The sequence below is a fragment of the Trachypithecus francoisi genome, unplaced genomic scaffold (assembly GCF_009764315.1).
Source record: "Trachypithecus francoisi isolate TF-2019V2 unplaced genomic scaffold, Tfra_2.0 Contig01579, whole genome shotgun sequence".
In the NCBI taxonomy this organism is placed as follows: Eukaryota; Metazoa; Chordata; class Mammalia; order Primates; family Cercopithecidae; genus Trachypithecus; species Trachypithecus francoisi.
Genome location: NW_022681442.1, coordinates 12,008,840 through 12,028,097, shown reverse-complemented (window position 1 = coordinate 12,028,097; position 19,258 = coordinate 12,008,840). Strand labels below are relative to the sequence as shown.

The 19,258-nt window shown below is 53.2% G+C and overlaps 1 protein-coding gene across 6 annotated transcripts in view; it reads left to right on the top strand.

The window, feature by feature from the left end:
- Positions 1–19,258, top strand: part of GRK5 (G protein-coupled receptor kinase 5) — a 250,470-nt gene that overhangs the window by 209,446 nt on the left and 21,766 nt on the right. For 5 of the 6 annotated variants that reach the window (XM_033181299.1, XM_033181333.1, XM_033181323.1 and 2 more), the window contains 4 exons: positions 8,132–8,232; positions 9,978–10,070; positions 14,903–14,966; positions 15,919–16,059. In XM_033181299.1, coding sequence (XP_033037190.1) covers positions 8,132–8,232; positions 9,978–10,070; positions 14,903–14,966; positions 15,919–16,059 — 399 coding nt within the window. Of the gene's footprint in view, positions 1–8,131; positions 8,233–9,977; positions 10,071–14,251; positions 14,271–14,902; positions 14,967–15,918; positions 16,060–19,258 lie in introns of those variants that run through there. The other variant, XM_033181342.1, reaches the window with a different exon arrangement.

The following is a 19,258-nucleotide window of genomic DNA, read 5'->3' as shown; positions in this document are numbered from 1 at the left end:
AGCTTGTAGTGAGCCAAGATTGTGCCACTGCACTCCAACCTGGGTGACAGAGTGAGATCCTATCTCAAAAAGAAGAAGAAGAAAAAAGAAATGACAGTGATGGCAGTGATGATGAGGATGATTGCAGGAGCTGTCTCCAGGAGGTGGGGCTGGAAGAAAGGTCCTGCCTGCTGGGAGGATCATCTTGGATGTGGTTACGTCGGAAGCAGGTCCTGAAGACTGGGTGGGGTTTGGACATGCCATGAAGAGGTGGGAAGGAATGAAGGCACCAAGCAAAGGTCCAGTAGCCAGAAAGCTGGAGCTTGCCCAGGAAACAGCCAGTGTGGGGCCAGAGCACTGGAGAGGAGGGGACAGAAAGGGGAAGCAGGTCAGGCAGGGTGTCAGGGGCCAGGTCTAAGAAGCCACTAGACTTAGTCCTATAGGCAATGGAAGCCGCTGATGCTGTGTGGTGCAGAAAAACTCCTTTGGGGGCCATTGTGTCAAATGAAAGAGCAAAAATAACAGAGACCTGTGAGGGGCCTCCTCAGTAGTCCAAGCAAGAGAAGAGAATCCTCCAAACCAGGGCAGCCAGCTGGAGATGGAGAGGAGGCAGTGGGTGGCAGAGATGCCAGGGCTGAGATTGCTGGATGTGAGTGTTCCCAGCTGTGAAATGGGGACCAGCTGGTTTGGACTGGGGCCAAGGAGGCCAAAGCCATGTCCTTCCTAGAGGGCTGGCTCAGGACACTTGGTTAAGGGCTTTGTACCACTCAGATCCATGCCTCCCAGTTGGAGGTGCCAATCCTGGCTCCACCATGGGCCAGCAGGTGACGTGGAGGGGACCCCTTCTCTCAGTTTCCCCATCTGTGCCGTGAGTGGGTTGAAGGGCTAAGCCCTGAGGGGTCTTTCCTGGAGAGTCCTCTGATCTCCCCCTCCTCCTGCACCATCACACTCCTGAATTCTGAACGAGTGTCAGGCCTGTGTTTCCGGACAGTTCCCCGGGTGACACGGGACAGAGGATTATTGGTGGCTCCTGGGGAGGCCTCCAGGTGTAGCTCTGAGTTGATTTCATGGCCTTTCAGTCCCCCTCCATCCCTGGGTGCCTCCAAGGACACCAGCCAAGTACAGCTGATTCCATCTCCACTCTGACACTTGAAACAAGGGATGTTAATGCAGGGAGATGCTTTGGGAACCAGAGCCTCAAACATCTGGAGTTTCTCACTGATGCAGGAAATGATGTCCCTTCCTCATGTCAGTCATTCATGGTGCGGAGGCAGGGAGCAGTGCCGGGAGAGCAGGTGCAGCCGCCTTGGCGACGTCATCCTCAGGGCTGATGACTCAGCCACCAGTGGCTGCCCCAGGAGAGGGTCAGCCTCACACGACGGCAGCATGCCCTGTCAGCCGTTCCTGCTTATTTCCCGTGATCTTCACTAGTCCGTCTGACTCCAAGCAGCGTCTCCCCTTCTATTCAGTGCTGGCTCCAACCTCCAGGCCCTGGCCCTGCAGTCCAGCTTCTCTCTCCTTCAAGGTCCAGGCCTGTGTTACCTCTCCAGGGCTCCCTCTCGAATTGATCTGTTTTGTTTTGTTTTTTCTCTTTTTTTAAATTTGAGACCACATCTCACTCTGTTGCCCAGGTTGGAGTGCAGTGGCTCAGTGATCTCGGCTCACTGCAACCTCTGCCTCCCGGGTTCAAGCGATTCTCGTGCCTCAGCCTTCCAAATAGCTGGGATTACAGGCGTGCGCCACCATGCCCGGCTAACTTTTGTATTTTTAGTAGAGATGGGGTTTCACCATGTTGGCCAGGCTGGACTCGAACTCCAAACCTCAGGTGACCCACCCACCTCGGCCTCCCAAAGTGCTGGGATTACAGGTGTGAGCCACTGCGCCCGGCCAAATTGATCCCCTTCTTCCCTCAGTTGTTATTGCAGAGGCTGCACTGCTCTGGTCTGAGATTGTAGTCAGTTGGTAATTATTCCAGGTGTGCCCACCTGGCCTCCTGTCTTTAGGGACCAGAAGGCTGGCAGGCTGGTGGGGTGAAGGAGCATAGGGAAGCTATGGCTCCACCTTGTGGATGGCCTGCCCTGTGGGCCTTGGCTGAATGGGCAGAGGCACAGCTGGGGTTGGGCTGTCGCCTGCCCTTGCACTTGGGTGTAACGCCTCTGTAACGCTGCTGTGGGTGGGCGTCTGAGCATCAGCCTTGGGTGTGGTGGGTGACCCACATATGCTTCCTGGATCGTGCAGAGTGTGGTGCTCGTTGGGGTGGCTTCATGCCCAGGCCAGGCCCCTGCCTTCCTCTTCAGCACCCCTCCTCCCCAGCCTGCCTCAGTGCCTGAAATACCCCAGATCTTTCCTACTTCAGGTTAAGCACAGATGGCACCTGTGAAGCTGCAGCTGACCTGGGAGGGGTGAGGCATTGAGCAGTTGCTGTACCAAGGGGTACTAGGGGCAAGGGATTAGCCAGCAAGTCACCCCATTCACTCTAAACCCATTGCTATACAAACACAGCTTCAGGACAGGCCCCTAGCTCTTCTCTCCAACCAGACTGCCACCCCGACAGTCTCATCTTTGAAAATTCCGAGGCTCCTGTGCATTGAATCATTACTGGTCAGCAATACGTCATCCACACCATGCCTGGATATCCCAGAGCTTTCTGTTCTGATGGAACAGAAGATGCGAGAGGTGACCTACGTGGCATGTTAGAGTTTAAAGTCACAGCAGTGGAGGGTGCGTGAGATGAGGACAAAAGGGAGGGGAGGGGCTTAGAGAGGAGTGAAGGTGCGAAGCCACCCTAGGCGTACTTCATCCATTTTGGTGGGGGGTCTGCCCTACTTACGTTCCAAGTGGTGGGAAGAGCTTTTCTCAGTGCCCTGTGGTGTCCAGAAAAACATCCCAGGCAAGCGTCATCTCCTGCTGCCTGAGAAGGTACATTCTGGTTATCACGGACATCAGGAACTGCCTGGATCCCCAGAACCAGTGGCATAGAGCAGAGGGTGAGTCTGGGCCATAGGGACGAGGTGGGAAGAAGGGGTGAGTTGTCGTGGGTCCTGAAGGGATTTGCAGACCAGCATGAGCTCTGTCTGATCTGCTCGCTGGAACAGCAGGCAGCCTTGGCTCCCCCCGGCCCAGTGCCGCTCCAGGTTCCTCCATTGTAGGAGGAGGATTCAAGGTCAATTTCCCATCCCAACAGAGAGGCAGAGCAAGTTCTTTTACCTCCAGGTGAAGGGGGCTTTTATACAGAGGAACCGGGTCACAGAGCAGGCAAAGTACCCCCAGCTTCAAGGTCACCTCTGTCCCTCCCCAGCTTCAGTGGGGACCAGAAGGGGAGGGTCCTTCACCAAAGAAGTGGGTGGGGAGCTCAGCACTGGGGACTGATTGCCAGAGGGGTCCTCACAGCCCACGGTTCCTCGTGGCAGGCAAGGCCTTTCTCACCCAGCCAGAGGGGAGAGAGCTGTCTGTCCAGCACCCCAGGCTACACAGCTGTGTCCCCGGGGCATATCTTGGTGTCTTCAGCTGTCCCAGAAAGATGGTCACAGAGCCCTCCTCAGGGGTAGCTGGGTGTCACCCTGACCGTCATCAGAGTGGACTCTGGCAGGGCCAGGCTGGCTCCCCACGTTGAGGCTGACCACAGGGTAGCTTTGGCTGTGCAAGGCCACAAGGGGCAGGCATTCATGGGGGGGTCTTCAAGCAGAGAAACTCCCCTGCTTCTTCCGGTTAACTTGATACCTTTCAAAGGAAGCTTGGTGCCCAAATTCACCGTTGTGTTAAAGTCAAGGTCTGCAGCAAGAGCTGTTTAAGGAGACCACCTGGTGACCTGAGGGGGTCCCGGACCCCTGGGGGAATTTTACCAACGAACACCACCAAGACCCCTTCCAACCTGGCTGCCTTCACATCTGCAGGCATCTACAGGCCTTGAGGCCCTCACGCTTGGATTTCTGTGTGGTTAGACACTCAAGGGACATCTTTGACGGGGGAAGCGTGGCACCCTGACCCTCAGCTCCATCCCAGAGGGACATCCTGCTGGAAGAGCCAGAGTGCTGCCCAGCCATAGCTCTCCTGACATGCCTGAGTCCTCAGTGGAGTGAGGGTAACATTTCTCTCCAGAACCCACCTGGCCTGTGGGATTCTCCCCTCCCCAGCCCACCTTACGGGCCCACCAGACAGGGATGTGAAACTGCATGGAATTCTCCTGCCTTTAAAAGACCCAGAGAATGGATCCCATGTGCTGAGCTGAGGTTACTCAGAACCCTAGAGCCCTCTGAGCTTATGGGTGCCTTGTTTCTTACACAGTGTATCTGATCTGACATGCAGCCAGCGAAGGACCTTCTTAAAGGGTCTGTCTTTGTAAGTGACTTTTCTGAACTGGAGGGGAAGGACCAGACATCCTCTGGTTCCATTGATACAAACAGTAAATGTCCGACTGCAAATGCTCACTTCTTACTTTCCTGGCAGGTTTGGGCTTTAGTTTCAGACACACTGGCCAGCAGCTTCTTATTCCCATCTTAGTGGCAAAGGTGTCACTCCCTGGAGGCACTTGAAATGGCGTTTGGTTGGAATCGTTTAATCTCTTCAAGTCGAGCCAATGGTTGTAAAGCCAAACATTATTGCCCACTCATTAACTCCCTTTTTAGGGCTTTGCCTCTGGGCAGAGATCCCCCGCCAGCCAGTCCAAAGTATGAGAGTGGTGTGACTTCATGTACACAGTTGGGTCACCTCTAGACCCTGGACAATCCCCTTCTCACATCTGCTGAGAAGGGAGTCCAGTTGGCTGTCCCCGCCTGCAGGTAGGAGGGTCAAATTCTGCTTTGCCCCTTACTCCGTCTTCCATAAAGCCTTTCCCAGATGAGCCCAGCTCACAATGGCCCCTCCCTTCTCTGAGCCATGGAGTTCATTGTCTTGAGCTGTGCCACTTGCCTCTGCTATGGGACCAAACAGCACTCTGGTCCTCATGCTGAGCTCTGCAGAGTACCGGGGGCTAGGGTCAGATCTCATGGGTCCTGAGGGGATAAGGTGAGAGGAGGCACAGGTAGCCCAGACAGCCCACTCCCTCCAGCCAGATCTCACTCATTAGACACCCAACCTAGGTTCAAATCCCCACTCAAGCACTTATTGGCAGGTGACCCTGAGAAAATTGCTTAATCTTTCTGAACCTCAGTTTCCTCATCTGCAAAATGGGCACTATGATAATAGATACCTCAGGGTATGATTCAGTGAATTAATGAAGCAATGTGTTTAGCACAGGACCTAACTAGAATTAGCCTTCGATATATGTAAACTATTGTTACCAATTAAATTATTTTTATAGGTTTTAAATATTGGGTCTGTGAATAAATTTCATTTGGAGGAGAAAAGTTTGCTACTAAAATAAACAAACAAAACAAGGAGAAAGAAGCTTTGAAAGCCGTTGAATTTCAGCCAGCCCATTTTGTACTTTACCACGTACAGTACAACCGAGAGGCATAAGAACTTTTCTGTTAGGATATTATACCTTATATTATATCATTTCTGTCTTACTGGAGAAAAAGTATTTTGAAGTCAAAACCACACTGGCTCCATCTCTTTTTCTTTTTATTTCTTTCTTTTCTTTTTTTTTTTTTTTGAGACAGGGTCTCACCCTGTTGCCCAGGCTGGAGTGCAGTGGTATGATCATAACTCACTGCAGCCTCGACCTCTTGGGCTCAGGGAAGCCTCCCGCCTCAGCCTCCCAAGTAGCTGAGACTACAGGCAAACCACCGTGTTTGGCTAATTTTTTTTTTTTTTTTGGTAGAGATAGGCGGTCACTATGTTGCCCAGGCTGGTTCAAACTCTTGGCCTCAAGCAATCCTCTGGCCTTGGCCTCCCAAAGTGCTGGGATTACAGGCGTGACCCCACTGAGTCCTACCTGGCTTCATCTTCATCTTTTAATTCTACCCCTGCCCGGCACCAGGCTGTGCCTGTGGTGGGTAAGGGTGGGTCCTTCCTAGGTGGAAACAAAGGCAGAACCCTGCAGAGTGCACACAGGTGGGCAACTCAGGTCCCCCTTCTAACCGTTCTGCTTCTCCCCGTGGCCCACCCTGCTGACGTCTCTATCTGGTCCTTGCTGACTCACACCAGGCTCAAGGTCATATCCTGGCACAACACGTATGGTCTTGCTCATGAACAGACAGCCAGCACCAGCTCTGTGCCAGGCCTTGGGCCGTCCTGGACTATGGGGGGCCAAGCCATCAGCTCTCCTTCCTGAAGCAGATTTGCCCAGGGCCTCGGAATTTGTTCTGATATTCAGTTGCTCTGAAGTAGCCTGGAGGTACTGGTTCCCAAGAGACTCAGCTGCCAGAATTCCCAAGAAAGTTCTCTAAGTCTTAGAAGCACAAGCCCTCCGTTGTCGATGCCCAAATCTCAAAGGACCCTTTGGGCATCTCTGGGGCAGTTCCTTCCTGTTTCAGAGGCTGAGACGGAGGCATAAAATGGCTAAGGTCAGAGGCTGGGCCAGAGCTCAGGCTCCTGGCTCTTGGCCTGGGGCTCCTCCCATGACATCAAGCATCTTTTCTGCAAAAGTTGTGACCCGTGCTCTGTGGGTTGCTCTTCTGTGTCTCCTGGGGCAGAGTGGGAAGGCAGGTCGGAGAGAGCAGCTGCTACCCAGGCTGCTGATGGTAACTGGGAAATGTGCTCTGAGCCTGCTGTTTGGTGGGAATGGCTTGGCCTGCGCTTGGGTAAGCGGTGTTCACTGTCACAGCAGCTTGCATCCGCCCCCCAGACTGCCCCCCAAGAAGCTGCAGCCTCTCAGGCCTGGCTCAGTGGGGAGACCCTGAGGACAGGGGGGAGCCTCAGAGAGAGCTGGGCCTAGAAAAGAAATAAAGAAGGAAGGAAGGGATTTGGACATTCAGAACCGTGGGGAACAGAAAACAAGCCACTGATTTCATTCACCAAGGACAGGCCAGCTGCCGCCTCAGGCGTCCCCTCCACCCCCGGGGATTGACACCTCCCCGCCCTGAGAAACCATCCGGTGGACTTAGCAAATCAGCCCCATAGCGAAGAGGAGGCAAGGCTTTCAGATTTCAGCATCCTTCTGGGAGAGAGCTGTGTCCACACCCTATCTTTCTGAGCCCACTCCCAGCAATTTTCTCAATTATCCCTGTAATTTATTAAAAACCCATCTCAAAGCCCAGCTGGTGAGTCAGCCCCTGGGAACAGCTGGCAGAGGGTGAATGGTAGGAGGAGGGGACGGGGTAGGGTGAGCCCTGCCCTGGGTGGAGCTGCCTTCCAGATGCGGCTGCCACTCCTGGGTAGGACACAGCAACTCTTGGAAATGTCCTTTCAAACTTAAAATACTCAGGCCAGCAGCTTAACCTAGAAAGAGAAAGAAACAATGGGGGTGACGTTTATTTCATGCTGGCTACTACCGCCAGATCTGGGCCAAATGCCTTACCTGAAGTTTTTATTGATTTGCTCCGAGAGAAGCTCCTATTCCCGATCGTCTTCCTGACAAGAGTGAGGCTGAGCAGTTAAGACCAAGGCCACAGCTGCGAGTTACAGATCTGGGATTCAAACCCAGGCCTGCAGCTCCGGGGCTACAGCTCCCCTCCCCTCCTGACCCCCTCCTCCCTCCTGAGCCTGCCTGTCCACCTGGGCCTGATCCAAACCCTTTCACACATGAACCTCGAGGCTGGGCAGGTGTTCATCTTCTGTTTTGCCCTCGGAGGAAAGAAGCCCAGCACGGCCAAGGGGCATCACCAAGCCTGCTGGGGGCTTAATGATGGGCTGGGTCATGCTGCACAGCCCCTTATGGTTGGGAGCATTTGCACACCTTGTCAGCTCTGACTACATGCCCAGGCCATGGGAACTGTCATTATCAATGTTATGCAAATGAGGAATGAGGCTCAGAGAAGCCAAGTGACTTCCATGAGGTCACACAGCCTATAAGTGGCACAGACAGAAGTCTCACCCTGAACCTGGGCTTAATTCATCACCTTCCAGCTCAGCCACCTCCCCAGATCACCGGTGTCCAGGTAGCCCCTGAGCCAGGTGCAGGCTGGAGGGGGCAGCCAGTCACACGCTGGGGCAGAGACGGGCTGCCAGGTACCTGGAGCCTGGCTGGTTCTTGGCCCAACACCTGTGGGCAAACCTGGCCGCACTGCTGCTGGCTCCTCCCTGACCACCTCCCTTCCCTTCCTTCTTCCAGTCCCCTGTTTTCATAGCCCAAGTTGGCCGAGACCTGGTCTCCCAGACGGAGGAGAAGCTCCTGCAAAAGCCGTGCAAAGAACTCTTTTCTGCCTGTGCACAGTAAGTGCCCCAGCCACCTGGCCTGTCCTCCCTGGGCTGCCCAGAGATGGGATGCCACAGCTCTCTACCTGACCGTACAGGGCACTGAGGCAGGTCTTCCGTGCCTGACAGCTTCAGCCAAGTTATACCAACTGTTTGTATACTTCCCGTGAAGAGAAAAAGATACCGAGATGCCAAGTGCAAAGAAAACATATGCTGCTAAGGGTGTTGAAAGCAAGTGGCTCTCCAGGCTGTTGAGACAGAGGAATGTGCAAACATTTGACCCTGTCTGGGTGCTTTGGAGATCTTTCCCAGGGTCCTCAACCCCTACCACTGCCACCAACCAGAGCCAGTGCTACTGCTGCGGGGACGTTTCTCAGCCGAACTCTGTCACCTTGTCTGCAGGTGGCACATCCACCCCGCAGGGGATGAGACAAGTCAATGGCCATGCTGCCAGCACAGTACCAGCTAAACCCCACCCCATCCTGCACACACATACACTGAAGGCATGAGCACCGAGGAGCACACACAAGTACAAACACACACACACAAGTGCACACACACTTGCTGACACAGGTGCACACACACACACACGCTCGTAGAAGCTCTCCAAAGCCAGATTACCCCACATAGCTGGATGAGCCTAGAGGCTTTTTGTGTGCCCTTCTTCAGGACCACAGACATCAATTGAGTACCTACTGTGTACCTGGCACTGTGCTGGGTGCTAGGGGATACCAAGGTGAACAAGAACCCAGTCCTGGCTTTCATGGAGTTTATACAAGAAAAACAGTAACCTGCATACACTTAGAGGGGAACTGGGAGGGGTGTCCTGGGACCAAGCCCTGGGTTAGGTGCTGGGTAGAGGCCCTGGTGGGCAGAGCAAGCTTGGTTGCCACTCTCTTGGAGCTGCCCAGGAGTCAGATCTGACAGTGGGTGGGGTCTTGGTTGGTGACCCTGACCCTGAGGGAATGGCCATCTTGGCTCCCAACGTTGGCTTTCAGGTTTGGCAGGACACAGCCTCTGACGTGCACCACCTGCCGCAGTCCCCTCCCTTCCCCAGGCCCTGAGTGCCTGTGCTAGATTACTCAGCGTGGCCACTTTCTAAAGGAAAGAAGCTACCTGCAGGCAGTTTCAGAACCTGCCCTGATGGCCTAAGATCCATAGAGATCCACGGCATCCCAGGGCTCAACCTGGCGCCTGGCCCACAGCGGGTGACCAGTAAATTCCGCTGCATGCATAAAAAAACTCCCAGTGGCTTTGCTAGTCCAAGACCAGATCCAGAGCTGCAGTTCTGAGGGGCTGCGGCCCCACCCTTCCCCCAACCACCTACCACCCCTGATTCCCAGCCCCTCCCTGCACCTCGTTAAGTCTTCATCTGTTCTCAGCTTAAGGTCACTTCTTCAGAGAGACCCCTCTACCCTCGCAGTCCCCCCAAACTCATTCATGATGACATACCTCTGGGATTGTTTATTTCATGTTTGCTGTTCGCTGTTTGTGTCCCACATACAATGCCAACCCTTTGCTCCCAGCTGTATGCCAGGACCTAGAACAGTATCCAACACATGGCAGGTGCCCAACAAGTGTTGGCAGGACCAACCAGGTTCCCACAATGCTCAGTAGAATGGCAGGACCTCTGGCCAGACGTGCTGCGTCTGCATGGGTTGAGAGCCCTGTTTGCTTGCATTTCCAAAGCTGGATACAACTTTGCCTCCGTGCTTGAAGACTGGGATTATAATATGTTCATCCTCTTGTTCCATCTGCGCCAGGTCTGTCCACGAGTACCTGAGGAGAGAACCATTCCACGAATATCTGGACAGCATGTATTTTGACCGCTTTCTCCAGTGGAAGTGGTTGGAAAGGTGAGTCCACAACACCCCATACAGATCAGGGAGGCAGAGGGTACACATTTTTCATCTGAGAATTCATATAAAAATCAGTTACCTCCCATGGGCTCATGGTTAAAACAAAATTAACCCAACTCCCCCTGTTAATTAAGTTGTGTATTCTAGAAGTGCCATATGCTTATTCAAGTGCACAGACACACACAAACGTAAACGGCATCTTGTTCTTACTTTTTTTGCTTCACTGTCTTTGGGACTCTTTCTCTGCTAGCAAATAAACAGCTGCCATATTCCTTGGAGTAGTTGCACATCCTTGATTTAATCCAGTGCCCTGTTGATCGATACTGAGGTGGTTCTCCATTTTTCTGTGTGCAGCCCTCCCTAAGTAATAAGTGGCTTTGTACATAAATCTTTAAGTACTTCTGCAAGTACATCCAGAGAAATTCCTAGCAGAGGAATTTCTGGGTCAGAAGGCACCTGATTTTAAACTGTGAGTGCTGTTAAGCTGCCATCCAAAACAGCTGCCCCTGACCTCCAGTGCAACAGTGCCTGAGTGCCTGCTCCTCAGCTTCACCAACACTGTTCTCGTGTTTTCCTACCCAGTGAGCGAGCAGTGCAGCTTCCTTGTTGCTTATTTTCTGGTCTCTCTAATAATGGGGGAGACCAAGCATCTTTTCCTGTGTGCTTGCCGCTTTACTCTCTTCAAAGTACTCGTCCATATGTGGCTGGACTTGGGCAGTTGTGTCCCCGCTGTGACAGATGAGGAAGCAGAACATAGGACCTGACTTAGCTCATCACCCAGGAAGCCAGCAGTGCTGCCGACGAGGCCGTGGCCCCGAGCCCCCAGCACAGTGCTCTGCCACCTTCACTGGCCCAGGATTTGCAGAGTGGGGCGATGCCTGTGTAAAATACATGCTGGGCCGAGCTGGCAGACGAGGGTGGGAGCCTCCCCTCCCACAGCCCAGAGGCCTGGCACGCACAGCCATCTGGGGGCATCTGGTGAGAAAGGAGCCATCCACTGCTGTCTGCCAGCCCCACAGCTGGCTGCATGCCCCTTAGACACTCAGGCAGCTGCAGGCCAGGAGCCCCTCTGAGCCCCATTCACAGCCCTTCCCTGCCTGCTTCCAGAAACCCAGCAGAAAGCCCTGGGCTCTGCAGCCATGGATGGCTGCTTTCTCTCCACCTGACTAGTGGGGATGACAGCGTGACCAGAGATGGCCTCCTTAATGGTCGCTGTCCACTCTGCACAGGCACATCATGGCTCCAGGAGAGCTTGAGAGGCAAAGGATTGGCCTAGACATCTACTGGAGGCACCAGAGCCCCCAGCCTGGGTCCGAGTCCCGCCTCTGCCTCTTCCCAAGGAGGGGCCTCAGAAAGGGTCACTCACATCTCCACACCTCAGTGTCCTCATTTGTAAAATGGGGATGATTGTGCCTGCATTGTGGGCTTGGGCTGAGGGGGAGATAAGATAAGCACAATACCTGCTAGAACAAGGCAGGTGTTCCGCAAAGCTCAGCCATTTGACCACAGGAAGTAAACTGCTGAATGCAGTTGTTGCGTCCATCACCACCATCATCACCATCACTACCATCATCAGCATCACTGCTGTTACCAATGTCCCACCGCCATCAGCAGCATCACCGCCATCAACAGCATCACCACCTACATCAACATCACCACCATCATCAGCATCACCGCCTTCATCGACATCACCACCATCAGCAGCATCATCGCCTTCATTGACATCACCACCATCATCAGCATCACTGCCTTCATCGACATCACCACCATCATCAGCATCACCACCTTCATCAACATCACCACCATCGTCAGCATCATCACCATCATCAGTATCACCACCATTAACAGCATCACCGCCATCATCAGTATCACTGCCATCATCAGCATCACTGCCGTCATCAGCATCACTGCCATCAACAGCATCACCGCCATCATCAGTATCACTGCCATCATCAGCATCACTGCTATCATCAGCATCACTGCTGTTATCAATATCGCACTGCCATCAACAGCATTACCACCATCATCAGTATCACCACCATCATCAGCATCACCACCATCATCAGCATCACCACCATCAGCATCACTGCCATCAACAGCATCACCGCCATCATCAGCATCACTGCCATCAACAGTATCACCGCCATCATCAGCATCACCTCCATCATTAGCATCATCGCCATCATCAGCATCACTGCCATCATCAGCATCACTTCCATCATTAGCATCATCACCATCATCAGCATCACCGCCATCATCAGCATCACTGCTGTTATCAGTATCCCACTGTCATCAACAGCATTACCACCATCATTAGTATCACCGCCATTGTCAGCGTCACTGCCATCAATGGCATCACCGCCATCAACAGCATCACCACCATCATCAGCATCACCGCCATCATCAGCATCACTGCCATTAGCCCCACTTCACCAGGTCTGATATTGGGAGGCACAATCAACTCTTGCTGGAGGGTCAGTCCTGATTCTGACAATTACAGGGCAATCTAGTGGAACTGTGTTCACCATGCCCACGCCCCGTTCTGGAGCCCTGGGCTGTGCAACACACAACCCCAATCTGTGCGTACCTTCCCAGAGTGGCAGTGTGGGGTCAGGATACGCAGCATGGGCTGCCTAGACCCCAACTCCAGCCCACCACTACCAGCCAGGGCCTTGGGCAACTCATTTCACGTCTTGAAGCCTCCGTGTTCTCATCTGCAGAATGGGGATAATAATGATACCTGCTCCCTGAGCTGGTGTGAGGATTATACAAGCCCCCATGCACTCTTGGAGCAGTAGGTATTGTTACTATAGAGATCCCCAGAGCAAGGTACGTCCTTTATTCCTAGGAATTCAAATAATGACATCTGACACACCGGTTTACAAAGAGCCCTCCACTGGATGTAAGGCCTTCTCATGATAATTTTCCTCAGAGGAGTTAGAGCAGCCTTGGGCCACTCAGCAAGGGCCTGGCAAGGCTGGAACCTAAACCCAGAGTCCCCCTCCCAAGTCCTTGGCCCTTGGTCCACCCAGCACTCCAGTTCCCATAGCAGCCTTTGTCAGTGGTCACTGGCTTTCCTTTTTCTTATCTGCACCAAGCACATGAAATGGAGAAATTGTCCTTTTTAATCTGTGGCCTGATTGCAAAGAAGTTAAGAGTTTACCCTTTTGAAGGCATTAAGTTTTTGGAGCCTGTAGATCAGGACCCTGGCCTAGGAATGAATGTCCTACATAATGGATAGCACCCTGCACAAGATCCTGCCCTGTTCGTGCTGCACTGCTGAAATAGTCAAGGGATTTTTTTCCTCCCAAGGTTAACCAAGAAATTCCTGGGAACTTGCATTCCACTCATTTCCCCCAGCAGAGGAGTTCTGTGGAGATGCCGACCAACCGTTTCCCCTCCATGCGTCGTAAACTGTTAGGCGAGTAGCCTTCATGTAGTTTCGGGGGCAGCTGCAGGGAAGGCTTCCCAGGGCCACATGGTAAAGGCAGGCGTGTGGCAGGTCTTCCCTTTGACTGCCCAGCTGCTCATGTGAGGAAGAGCGGGAGACCTGCAGAGGGGCAGCTCTGTGCTTCGGTGAGGATTGGGCCCTGCGTCCTGAGGAAGCACTGTTGAAGGGAGAAGTGAGCCATGGCATGCAAATTCAAGACAGAGTGCCAGAGAGTACCCTGGCTTTTCGGGGCTGTCCTGAGTGCGGCTGTAGTGCCGCAGATGTCATTTCCAGGAAAGACTCATTCGTTCAAGAGCTGCTGGGTGACTGAAGGCTCCCTGGTCATCCTCAGCTGACCCAGTTCTTTGGCCCTGTTCAGCCTCTAGCCAACCGCTGCCTTGGTCGGGACTTTTGAGGAGTTTAGGGGCAGTGCTCAAAAATAGTCCTGGAGAGCCAAGAGCCAATTTTCACGTTTTAAGCTGATTATTTGTAGCCAAACAGACCAGCAATGCAAACCACAAGCCCTCTGCACCAGGATGTCCTTTATGGCAACTAGATCGTGTCTTTGTTTAGTCCAAAAAGTGCCATCATGCCTCATAATCAGAAGTTTTGTCTGATTCAATGTCATAAATGGCTTTGGCTCATTAAAACTAGGAGTCGGAAGACGCAAGGCGATCATTACTTCCAGTCCGGTCTTGGCAGGCAGGATCTTCTCATGTTCCTCATCTCTGTGGGAAATATAATAAAGGGTCCTCAGTGGTGGAAAGGTTGGGAATCAATGGTAAAGATCCCCAGGACATGATTTGAAGATCAGCAGCCTCTGCCCCCTCCTGAGGCCAGGTCTCCTGGGCCAGCAGCAGGAGTGCCCGTAGGAAGGAATAGGCTGTGCCCAGGACAGGAAGCACTGCCATCCTGCTGGGCAGGCTGAGATGCACAGGTGTAGGGAGGGCTGTGACCTTCTCCATGTCCTCTGTGGGCTGCTGGTCCTCTGTGGCACCTGGCCCCCACCCCTCCCTGCACAGAAGGCACAGCTTACTTCTGAGTTTCACCACATGATTTGCAGAGAGAGGAGAACCACGTGGAAAGTGTGGTCAAGCACCTCTGTGCTCACATTTTTCAAGCCTTCTGAGCAAGCGAGGCCTGTGCATCCCCCAGCTTGCAGGGGGCAGGGGGCTGGGGGCTGGGGGCCGGGGGGCTTGGGATTTGAACACTCAGCTTCAGACTAAGTCCTTGAAGGTCCAGTCTCCAGCATTGATACCTGGGGGGTCCCTGGGGCTGCTGTGGGGCTCCCGGAATTACACCCCACCCCAGCTGCTCTCAATGTGCCGCTGTTTCCTGTGGATTCTGCGTCTTGGCACCGTGAGACCAGTGTGCAGTGTGGGACTCTTCTTTCTTCCAGGCAACCGGTGACCAAAAACACTTTCAGGCAGTACCGAGTGCTAGGAAAAGGGGGCTTCGGGGAGGTGAGTGAACATTCACGTTTTTAATGGAAAGTTCTTATATTCAAGTCACCTTTCCTGTCCCTTCTGGATGGACCTAAAGGGTCGGCGCAGGGCTCCCCCGGGGATGCCAGCGGCGCAGTGTGGGCCCCGGGGGCAGTGAGGGTGGGGGAGAGTCAGTGGCCTTGGGGCTATCAGGTGTGTCTAAGGTGGAAGGAGGGTGTGGAGCTGGGCAGGTGAGACAGAGGGGCTCTCCCGCCAGCCTCGGGCAGGGTCCAGCCTGCAGGGGACAAATGGGCCGCCCTGGTCGTGTGTGGGGAGGAGATGTGAGGGCATGAGGAGGCTGGGCAGCCTTGGCTGCTCAGTGCCTGGATGACGCTGTCATGCAAGATTCGAGATTTCGTTGTACATTATCCGATCTTCGATCTTCCCAGCACGCGAGGCAAGACTTGTTATTCCCATTTTAGAGATCAGGAAGCTGAGGTCCAGAATGATTAGGTGACCCAGCCAAAGGCACGCAGAAAATGTGGCGCAGAACTAAGACTTGAGCCCAAATGCTTTGGTTCCCACTTACCTGGATTATAAAGTCAGGGTTCTTGAGGATCTCCTATCACCTACTCCCAAAACAAACTTCTCTACCAGCAGCCGCTAGGAGAAAATTCAGTTGCCCTGGGAATGGGACAGTCCTTGGGGCCCCAGTCAGTTATCTAAGCCTTGGTGTGAGTGGCTCATTCTGCCCCTTCCAGGACTGGGAATCCTTGAAGGGGAGGAGGAGGGAGGACAAGGGCCCAGGACAGCCGTGGGTCCCAGGCCAGGCATCATGGGGTCCTGGGAGCCTGGAGCACCCATGAAACCAGGCAGGGCCGGCTCTGACCCCATCCATTCTCCACCTGGGAGCCCTGTGGTCCAGGCCCTGGAGGAGCTAGAGACAGGCCTCTAGTGTTCCTGCCCCCCTGATTTCTTTCTTGCACTGCAGGTCTGTGCCTGCCAGGTTCGGGCCACGGGGAAAATGTACGCCTGCAAGCGCTTGGAGAAGAAGAGGATCAAAAAGAGGAAAGGGGAGTCCATGGCCCTCAACGAGAAGCAGATCCTCGAGAAGGTCAACAGTCAGTTTGTGGTGAGTGAGCATCTGGGCCCAGGGACCGGCTCGCCCTTCTGTGGACTGGGGTTTCCCTCCCTCCGGAAGGGTGTGATCCTCTAATGCGGCAGGTCCCCACCCCAGGGAAGGGGAATGCCAGTGACAGGGCGGAGCTACAGAAAGGCAGCAAGACATTCCTCCATCACAAGGCCTCTTGTGGTCCATTGTGGCTGGCTTTGTCCCATCCCCAGAGCCAGCCAGTGCCTGCCTCCCCGCTGTGTGTGAGACTGACGCCTCTGTTCTCCTGGACCACTTTGTAAACTCCTCAGTGGACAAAAGCAAGTTCACCTGGGCCCAGCCTGGGAGCTGTGGGTTCCACAGACCCTCTAGGTTGGTGCCATCATGTTGGGGACCTTAGTACCAGCATCCTGGAATGGCACTATCAAGTCTGTGTACGCTGTGTTAGTCAGTCTAGGCTGGGCCCTGCTGCAGTAACACATTTGCCCCAAACCCTAAGTAGCTGAATACAGCAGAGGTTCATCTGTCACTCACCTGAAGTCCAATCAGATTGGGCCAACCACCTCCCTCTAACAGCTGCCCCGTCTGGAGCCTTGAAAGTGAGTGCTAGGGGTTCCACACAGAGACTTCCCACTGCCTCTACTGGACAGATGTTCCTCAATTTCACCCACAGTCTGCCAGCCAGAACCAGTCAGCACAGAGACAAGTTAGTTTCAGGGGAGGCTGGGAAATGTGAAGTGCACGGATATTTGGTCAGCTCTAAAACCTTCTGCGACATGCTGTTATAAAAAATAAAGCTGGGTGCAGTGGTACGTGCCTGTAGTCCCAGCTACTCAGAAGGCTGAGGCAGGAGGAATGCTTGAACCCAGGACTTGGAGGCTACAGTGAGCCATGATCATGCCACTGCACCCCAGCCTGGGTGACACAGCAAGACCTCATCTCTAAGAATAAATACATGCATACATTAAAAACAATATATACACAAGGTAAAAATTTAAATAGCACAGAAGGATACACAATAAAACGAAAAGCTTCCCTCTTTGATTAATCACTCCAGACATGTTTTATTCATGTACAGGCTCTATTATTTTTAGCCAATGGGATCTTCTGTACCTCTTATGGAGGAATTTTTTCCCTTACATTGTAGATCTTTTTCTCCATCCAGACCTCTAATTCATACCCCTTTTAAAGTTGGGCATCATTCTCCTGAAGAGATAAAGCATAATCCGTATAGTCAGTCCCCATGGATGGAAATTGTTTTCCATCTTTAAACCACTAGAGGGCCAGGCACGGTGGCTCACACCTGTAATCCTAGCACTTTGGAAGGTCGAGACAGACAGATCACTTGAGGTCAGGAGTTCCAGACCAACCTGGCCAACATGGCAAAACCCCATCTCTACTAAAAATACAAAAATTACCTGGGCATGGTGGTGGGCGCCTGTAATTCCAGCTACTTGGGAGGCTGGGGCATGAGAATCAGTTGAACCTGAGAGGCAGAGATTGCCGTGAACTGAGATCGTGCCACCACACTCCAGCATGAGTGACAGAGTGAGACTTCGTAAAACAAACAAACAAACACTATAGACCAGTGGCAGTCCAAGAGGATGGAAGTTTGCATCTTGGGATCTCATCCCAGGCCACCCTCAGCTGCCAGCCTTGTCTGGGGTGCAGGTGTGGGCAGTGCCATGGTATGTGAAGATGAGGCGGATGAGGCTAACTCCAGCCATCATTTCAGCCACGGGCCTCCTTGAGTCCAGAACCTTCCTCCCCACCGCCAGCCCCTTCAGCAGGAAGCCCTGGATGCTGCCTGGGGAGCCTTGTCTCTGAAGGGATGGTGCTGGCTCTGGCCGCGGACGGCGCTGGTGGGTCCTGCTCGGGGAACAGGATCGTGTGACTCACAAAGCTGGGCGGCACGTCTTAGTAGCCTTCAGTCACGATGGCTGCACCTTCTTTAACTGTGCCCCATCCACGGCCCCTGGCAGGGAGTTCCCACAGTGTCACCTCCTGGAGCCCTTTCTCAGTGACCACCTGGGCAGATGTGGGAGGAAGGTGACAGCTGTAGCCATTGCAGCAGAAGCACGGTCCCCATGATCTCACTCATCCTCAGCTGTCATTTTGTCTCCTTTCCTCAAAAATAGCTGATGTTGATGCACCAGTTTTATGGCGCAGCCAGTTCCTAGCCTGGCCCTCAATGGCCGAGTTTCATGTGTGCCACCTCCCTACATGGAGAAGGATTACCTTCTGGCATAATTTGCCCCTCCCACACCACCATGGCCTTGCTTCAGAAAGCCCTGGGTGTCTGGACTCCACCAGCAGAGGGCTAGACCCCTCTCTCTTGGTGGCCCCTTGCCAGGTGAACCAGTGTATTAGTCCATTTTCACACTGCTGATGAAGACATACCTGAGACCAAGCAATTTCAAAAGAAAGAGGTTTGAAGGACTTACAGTTCCACGTGGCTGGGGAGGCCTCACAATCATGGTGGAATGCAAAAGGCACTTCTTACATGGCGGTGGCAAGAGAAGAATGAGAACCAAGTGAGAGTGGTTTCCCCTTATAAAACCATCAGATCTCGTGAGACTTATACACTACCACGAGAACAGTATGGGAGAAACTGCCCACAATTCAATTATCTCCCACTGGGTCCCTCCCACAACACATGGGAATTATGGGAGTACAATTCAAGATGAGATTTGGGTGGGGACACAGCCAAACCATATCATTCCACCCCTGGCCACTTCCAAATCTCATGACCTCACATTTAAAAACCAGTCATGCCTTCCCAACAGTCCCCCAAAATCTTAACTCATTTCAGCATTAACTCAAAAGTCCATACACAGTCCACAGTCTCACCTGAGACAAGGCAAGTCCTTTCCACCTACAAGCCTGTAAAATCAAAAGCAAGTTAGTTACTTCCTAGATACAATAGGGGTACAGGCATTGGGTAAACACAGCTGTTCCAAATGGATGGAATTGGCCAAAACAAAGGGGCTACAGGCCCCATGCAAGTCCAAAATCCAGCAGAGCAGTCAAATCTTAAAGCTCTGAAATGATCTCCTTTGACTCCATGTCTCATATCCAGATCATGCTGATGCAAGAGGTGGGTTCCCATGGTCTTGGGCAACTCCATCCCTGTGACTTTGCAGGGTACTATCTCCCTCCTGGCTGCTTTCATGGGCTGGCATTGAGTGTCTGCAGGTTTTCCAGGCAAACGGTGCAAGCT